The sequence below is a fragment of the Podarcis raffonei genome, chromosome 18 (genome assembly GCF_027172205.1).
Source record: "Podarcis raffonei isolate rPodRaf1 chromosome 18, rPodRaf1.pri, whole genome shotgun sequence".
Classification (NCBI taxonomy): domain Eukaryota; kingdom Metazoa; phylum Chordata; class Lepidosauria; order Squamata; family Lacertidae; genus Podarcis; species Podarcis raffonei.
The window spans coordinates 404,225-412,103 of record NC_070619.1 but is presented as its reverse complement, the minus strand read 5'-3'; the positions used below and the strand labels follow the sequence as shown (position 1 = coordinate 412,103).

Sequence of the window (7,879 nt, the reverse complement as noted above, 5' to 3'; positions counted from 1 at the left end):
AGCAGCTGCTGCATAGGCTTAGGCACAGGCAGTAGAGGTACGAGCAAAAGAGGCAGCAGTATAGGTACAGGCGGTAAAGGCACCAGAGGCATAGGCGCTAGGGGCACCAGCGGCAGGAACATAGGCAAAGGCAGTAGAGGCACCAGTGGCAGTGGCAGTGCCAGTGGCATAGAAATAGGCGGTCGAGGCAACAGTGGCCATGGCAGCAGTATAGCTACAGGCGGTAGAGGCACCACCAGCAGCAGAATAGGCATAGGCGGTAGGTAGAGGCACAGGCGGTGGAGGCACAGGTGAAAGAGGCACAGGTGGCAGCGGCATAGGTGGTAGAGGCACAGGTGGTGGAGTTACAGGCAGAAGTAGAAGCGACACAGGCTGTAAAGGCACAGAAGGCAGTGGCAGTGGCACAGGTGGTAGATGGACAGGCGATGAAGTCATCAGCAGCAGTGGCAGAGGCACAGACTGCAGAGGCATCAGCGGCGATGGCACACACAGAGGTGGAAGTGGCAGAGGTGCAGGTGGTAGAGGCACAGGTGGCAGAGGTACAGACGTTAGAAGTATAGGTGGTGGAGGCATCAGTCGCAGTGGCACAGGCACAGGTGACAGCAGCACAGATGGTAGAGGAAGTAGCACAGACAGCAGAGGCACAGTCGGTAGGGGCAGAGGCACAGGAAGTAGAGACAGAGGCAGCAGTGCTAGTGGCACCGGCGGCAGCAGTGGAACAGGCAGTAGAGGCACAGGTGGTGGAGGCATCAGTGGCAGAGGCAGAGGTGGTAGAGGCATAGGCAGCAGCGGCACAGGCGGTAGAGGCACAGGCATAAAAGGCACCAGCGGTAGCGGCATAGGAACAGGTGGTAGAGGCACCAGTAGCAGCAGCAGCAGTAGAGGAACAGGCGGTAGAGGAATCAGTGGCAGTAGCAGCAGCACAGGAGGTAGAGGCACAGGGGGTGTAAGTTCTGGCTATTTGCAGATTAGTTGCGCTGCAGAAGGCGTGCTGGGGAGACTACACATTACAAGGAACGCAAGAATAACTTTTGCTAGGTTTCAATAACAAAAACAGAAACTCCTTTTACATTAATTATAATATATCAATAAGCATGGCCCAACCACCAACCCAACCACCAGGGTACTGAGAGAGCTACGTGCTGCTCTTTATATACTTTTTTTTTTAAATAATATTTATTGCATTTTAACAACAAAAACAAAAAAACACAACAAAAAACAAACAAACCATCAACACAATACAAAAAGAATGAAAAAAGAGAAAAAACATTTCAAAACACAATCTTTCTTTCTTTCACTTATTTCCTTGACTTCCTCTCACCTCCCTCCTTGTATTCCACTTCTATTTAGCTAATTTCAACGAATTCTTTCCCTCTTTCTTTCTCTTAAATCTCAATTATACATAACATAATTTTCTTAACCTTATTTTAACCTTGAAATTAAAACTTATAAGTACTTAACTTTATAACATTTCTGCTAAATCCATGAAGTGTCAGTCCTCCGTTTCTCTATCCCTCAAAATAATTTTTTTGTTAGTTTCATATATACCTTAAACTTAATATATACTTTAATAAGAACTTTAAATTTCCAATCTTCTTCCCTCAGCTCCCCCCCTGGTATCAGACACTGCCAGTCCTATCCGTCAGTTCCCTATATTCCTTCAATCTGAAAATCTAATGTCCGAAGCTCTTAAGTCCCCTCCAGGCCCCTTCTGCAGGTTTTCTTCATAGTCCTTAATGTCAAATAACAGATCCCAGGAAAATTCCATCCTGATGTTACAGTCGTGTCTTCTGAGCACTCCAGCCAAATTTCCATGGCTAAAACTAAAGTCATATTTCAAATTGTCTCCAAGTTCAAGAGCCCCCAGACCTTCCACTCCCTCCAAATACCAACAGCCTGTAAGTCCCTGTGTAATAAAATCTTGCCAACTTTCCATCTTCACTCCAGGCCAAAATCCAGTTTTCAAAATCCGACTTTCCTCAAATTCAGTCTTAAGCATCCTCAATTTGTAGTCCTCAGTTTGGGTTGTGGGTTTGAACTCAGTCTCAATTGTGGGTTTGAGCTCAGTTTGTTTCTGTGGGACTAAGATTCCCACTTGTGTTGTTTTGGGTTCTGTAGCAACAGCTGCTGCCAAAGCAGGTTCCTGTGACAAGTTAACATTAGTGCTCATTTCTTGTCTATGCTCAGTAATTTCCTGTTCACATTTGTCAGTTTTTAAATTCCTGTCATTGAACTTCTTATGTAGTTCCTCCAGCGTATTATTTATCTTAAACAATAAGTTCACAATTTCTTCAGTAAGCAACATTTTCGGTATTTCAAGGTCAGTCTCTAGTTTCTCAGGAACATTATCTTTCCAGCTGGCACACACTCCTGCAATAGTATCCTAGATCTCCCACTAGAGGGACACAGTTTCCATTTGTATCAAATTAAGTTACTTTTCTCCATCTTGAAAAACAGAAGGGGACAGAAGAAACTTTGTATTTTTACTAACTGTCAAGTCCATTCTGTCAAAAAGTCTTTTAATATAATTCTCCAAATGTCAAAGGCAGCCCGTTCCCAGGCTCAGAGCCGAGGTCTTTTAATTTCATATAGCTTGTTGAATTCAAAGTTTTCCCCCTACTTCTTCAAAAAGGGGGGGGGGTTGCATTTTAAACGATGAACATTAAAACTTTTAACAAAACCTTTCAGGATTTTAGATTGTAGGGTCTTTGTTTCGGTCTATATACAAAAGCAGGAAGGCGGACTTCCTATTTGAGCCTCCCCGCGTAGCTGCCAAATTAATTATTTCCTTTTTAATATCCTCTAATTAGAATTAAAGTCCTTTTTGACCCTTTTTTCTTTTAAAATCTTCTGATTTGTTCTTACTCACGGGTAGTTGCTTTTAGGATCGAATTGTCCATAGGAAAAAGTCAGCGCTCTCCGGCAACGGCTGTGCGGCTTCACTCCGTGAAAGAAGCAGTCTGTTCGCAGCACCGCGCCGCTCGCCCTCTCTCGCTCCGGAGACCCGAAAAATCGAGGTCTCCCCGCGAGTAGGGGGGGCGCAAATGGTGCCCGCCGAACCCCAAGTTCACAGGTGTCAGGGGCTCAGGAGCAGAAGCACAGGGGAGAGAGCAAATAGAGAGCGAAGGAGAGGAATCCGAGGGGAGCGTAGGGGAGTATGACAGTGACCCGAGAGATTCCATGACACGACACGACACCCGCAGACCAACGGACAAGCGGAGAGGGTCAACGCCATCATGCAGCAGTACCTACGATGCTACGCGAATCAACAGCCCTCGACCTGGGTGGACTACCTACCGCTGGCCGAGTTTGCCTACAACAACACGAAGCACGGGTCTACAGGGGTGACACCGTTCTTCGCCAACAATGGGCGCCACCCCAGAACCTTCCCGGGGTTAGACACGAAGGGGGAGGGGGAGCCACGGGGGGCAGAGCACTTAGCAGCAGAGTTACAGGAGGTCCACGAGCAACTCCGAAGGCACTTGGAACTCGCGAAACACGCCTACAAGATGCAGGCAGACAGGCACAGGAGGGTTGGGGAAGACATACAGGTAGGGGACTGGGTCTGGTTAGCAGCCCAGGCAGTGCCGGCCAGAACGTTAGCTAAGAAGAAGCTCGGGCACAAGCAGCTGGGACCTTACCAGGTCGCGGCACAAATCAATCCAGTGGCCTTCCGGTTGACACTCCCGGAGGGCTCCAGAATGCACCCAGTCTTTCATAGGTCAGTGCTCACACCCTACAAGGCACCCCACAGGTTTCAGGCGCCAGGGGACACACCAGCCCCACGTAGCACATCGCCAACAGGGGAGGGGTCACAGAGGGCGATGCCACTCAACGAGGTCACGGAGATTTTGGACTCGAGATGGGGGGAAGAGGGAGTTGAATATCTCCTCACCAGGGAAGGTACCCCGGCCAGTGCCAACGAGTGGGTACCGTGCTATGCCGTGGAGGAGCACTACCTCAAAGACGAATTCCATTCAATCTTCCCACACAGACCCATGCCGGCGGAGTATTTCGACGACTGGCTTTTCACACCCACACTGTCAGCCAGCACGTTCCAGGGTTTCTCATCAGCGGAGGAGCCGACGCCAGAAACGAGCTCCCCGGAGGGGTCACTCTCGGGGTTTGTCACAGGCCGCTCCTATTGGTGGGACACTCAACCAGAGGTGGGGTGGAGCAGGGAACTGCTGAGGGGGCCCTTACACACAGCCTCACCCGAGGGTCCAGGAGGAGGGGAGGACATGGACGTGTTGGGGGAGGATCCTGGATTCGAGCACGACAGCAGAGAAATGGAAGCAGAGGAAACCGACGTCGACGAGCCCATTGCGGGCGGGCCTGATCCTGCTGGCCGGTTGCACACCAGGGGGAGAGAACGGCATCCCGCACTCACACCCACAGCACGGGAGCACCCGAAACCCACACCCGAAGAGGGGGAGGGGGAAGGGGGGGCTTCGAGGGGAGGATGGATGTCAGGGGCTCAGGAGCAGAAGCACAGGGGAGAGAGCAAATAGAGAGCGAAGGAGAGGAATCCGAGGGGAGCGTAGGGGAGTATGACAGTGACCCGAGAGATTCCATGAGCTTCTCCAGCGAATCAGAAGATTCCCAGAAGGGGGCGCCGATGGTAAGGGCAAGGGGGGTCCCAGGGGGGACACACCAGAAGCAAGGGGCCAGCGGGGACTCCCAAGGCAGCAGTGGAGGATCAGGACCAGCTCCCCCACCAGAGCGCAGTGGGGGGGAAGAGTCACATGTGTCAGGGCCAGCCTCTCCTCCAGCGGGGAGAGAAGATGAGTCAGGGCTGACCACGCCCCCATCGGAAAGTGGGGAAACGGAGGGGAGGTCAGGTCCAGCTAGCCTCCCCAAAGGAGGGAGCAGTGACAGCAGTGAAATGGTCAGAAGGAAAGTGGGAGGCTGGGCGCGCGCGCCAAGTTCAAATGTGCAGGCGCGCGGGACAGCAGAAAACCCGGATTGGGAGCCAGGTCCTAAAGCCCGAAGGAGGGAGGGGGAAGAGTCAGGGGACTCAGCGTCAGAAGAGTCTAGGAAGGGCGAGACCCCGACGGGCAAGCGGACCCAGAGGAGGAAGGAACAGAGGAAGAGGTGGAGCAAGGCTAGAGTCTTAAACTGGTGTCGGGGGGAGGAGATTCAGACGGAGCTTCAGCGGTCTAAAGTTTGAGACTATTTAAAGAAATACTACAAAATTAATGAGAGTTAGAATGATGTTGGATTGGAAAGTAAATGGTTACTATTAGTAATGGTTAAGACAAGGAGAATAAGGAAGATTAGCTTGAATTTTTATTAAAATAAGGGAAGATTTGCTGAGTAATTGATAAGAACTTGGAATACAGAGAAGGGAGGCATGAGGAAGTCGGGGAAGAAAGGTGTAAGAAACTAAGATATGAAATGGTACATGTTTTTTGTTTTGATTGTGTTTTTTGTTTGTTTATGTATTTGTTATATGTTTGTGTTGTTATAAAAATCTGTAATAAAAAATTATTATAAAAAAAATAAATAAAGTTTGAGACGTAGTGTTGCATGCTGCGGCTGTGGAAGTGAACTGAACTTCAATAAAGACTTTTATACTAAACAACGAAGCAGCGTTGGTCTTATGTGAGCTGGGACCTCGGGCAGCGCTGACAACAGGCTTCACCCGCCTGTGATTTTTGGAGGGTCCCCGCTTTCGCCGCAGCGCGGGACCCGATCTCACGGAGCTAGTTCCTCTGGAGATCAGAGGAGCTCCGCCATTTGCCGATGGCACCAACCCGGAAGTCCCCGTGCTGCTCTTTATATACTATACCCAACTGCTTAATCACCACAACTTAACAGTACCTGCCTCACAGCTGTAAAACTAGGTCAGGTTATTTGCTCTTAAAGAAAGACACATCTTGTGGAACAATAATGAATCTTCAAATTTAAAGAGACCATTCAACAGGAAGCACAAGCGGTAGTGGCAGCGGCAAAGGCAGTAGAGGCAGAGGCAATAGAGGCATCAGCATCAGTGGCAGAGGCACAAGCTGTAGAGGCACCAGCAGCAGCGGCAGCAGCATAGGCACAGGCATAAAAGGCACCAGCAGTAGAGGCATAGGCACAGGTGGCAGAGGCATCAGCGGCAGTGGCAGCAGCAAAGGTGCTGTAGAGGCACAGGCGGAAGTGGCAGCGGTACAAGCAGTAGAGGTACAGGCGGTGGAACCACAAGCGGAATCGGCATCGGTGGTAAAGGCACAGGCGGTCGAGAAATCAGTGGGTGCATAGGCACAGGTGGTGGAGGCATCAGTGGCAGTGGCAGAGGCGCTAGAGGCACAGGCGCTAGAGGCACATGTGGTAGAGGCACAGGCAGTGGAAGCACAAGCGGCAGCGGCAGTGGCACAGGCTCTGGAGGCACAGGCAGTGGAGGCATCAACGGTACTGACAGCGGCACAGGCGGTTGAGGTACATACGGTCGAGGCATGTACTGTGGTAACAGTATAGGCACAGGCAATAGAGGCATCAACAGCAGCGGCAGTAGTATGGGCACAGGCAGTAGAGGCATAGGCGGTAGAGGTACAGGCGGCAGAGGAAGCGGCACAGGCAGTAGCACGGGTGGTAGAGGCACAGGCAGTGGAGGCGGCGGCACAAGTGGTAGAGGCACAGGTGGTGGAGGAACAGGTGGTGGAAGCACAAGCGGCAGCAGCAGAGACATAAGCGGCAGAGGCACTGGCAGTAGAGGCATAGGCGGTGGAAGCATAAACGGCAGAGGCACAGGTAGCAGTTGCAGCAGCTCAGGCAGAAGAGGCAGTGGCGGCAGCGGCACAGGCGGTAGAGGCATAGGCGGCAGCGGCACAAGTGATAGAGGCGCAGGCGGTGGAGGCATTTGGTAGAGGCACAGGCGGTGGAGGCATCAACAGCAGTGGCAGAGGCAGAGGCGGTAGAGATACAAGCGGCAGCGGCACAGGCAGTGGAGTCTCAGGCAGTAGAGGCACAGGCAGTAGAAGCATTAGCTTCAGTGGCAGAGGTACAAGTGGCAATGCCAGAGGAACAGGTGGCAGCGGCACAGGCGGTAGAGGCACAGGCAGTCGAGGCAACAGCGGCTCTGGCAACAGTATAGGCACAGCAAGTAGAGGCATCAGCGGCAGCGGCATAGGCTTAGTTACAGGCGGTAGAGGTACCAGCAGCAGAGGCAGCAATATAGGTACAGGCAGTAAAGGCACCAGCGGCAGCAGTAGCGGCATATGCACAGGCAGTAGAGGCCTCAGCGGTAGTAGCAGCGGTATAAGCACTGTTAGTAGAGGCACCAGCAGCTGCTGCATAGGCTTAGGCAGTAGAGGCATCAGCGGCATAGGAACAGGTGGTAGAGGCATCAGCGGCAGCAGCAGCATAGGCATTGGCATAGGCACAGGCATAAAAGGAACACGCAGCATAGCCACAAGTGGTAGAGGAACCAGTGGCAGCGGCATAGACATAGGCATAGGGGGTAGAGACACCAGCGGCAGTGGGAGCAGTACAGGCACAGGCCATAGAGGCATCAGCGGCAGTAGCAGCAGCAGTATAAGTACTATCAGTAGAGGCACCAGCAGCTGCTGAATAAGCTTAGGCAGTAGAGGCATCAGTGGCATAGGCACAGGTGGTCAAGGCATCAGCAGCAGGTGTAGAGGAACAGGCGGTGGAGGCATCAGCAGCTGTGGTAGCAGTATAGGTACAGGAGGTAGAGGCATCAGCAGCAGTGGCATAGGCTTAGGCACAGGCGGTAGAGGTACCAGCGGCAGCGGCACAGGCGGTACAGGCACAGGTACTAGAGGTACAGGTGGTGGAAGCACAAGAGGCAGTGGCAGAGGCAGAGGCGGCAGAGGCATAGGTGGCAGTGGCAGCAGCTCAGACAGAAGAGACATAGGCGGCAGCGGCACAAGCG

At 52.1% G+C, this 7,879-nt stretch overlaps 1 protein-coding gene across 1 annotated transcript; it reads right to left on the bottom strand.

The window, feature by feature from the left end:
• Positions 1 to 214: 214 nt before the first annotated feature.
• Positions 215 to 6,429, bottom strand: LOC128405843 (keratin-associated protein 9-1-like). The gene is made up of 2 exons (XM_053372841.1): positions 6,401 to 6,429; positions 215 to 977 (listed from the first exon to the last, which is right to left on the bottom strand). The coding sequence occupies exons 1-2, from the start codon at positions 6,427 to 6,429 to the stop codon at positions 215 to 217; spliced, it is 792 nt and encodes a 263-aa protein (XP_053228816.1).
• Positions 6,430 to 7,879: the final 1,450 nt, after the last annotated feature.

Bases quoted from the DNA above. Each gene is read 5' to 3' on its own strand.
- LOC128405843 (XM_053372841.1), bottom strand. From the start codon at position 6,429: ATGTACCTCAACCGCCTGTGCCGCTGTCA. The intron at 978-6,400 runs GTACCGTTGATG...CGCCTTCTGCAG, and splicing joins AACCGCCTGTGCCGCTGTCA to CGCAACTAATCTGCAAATAG.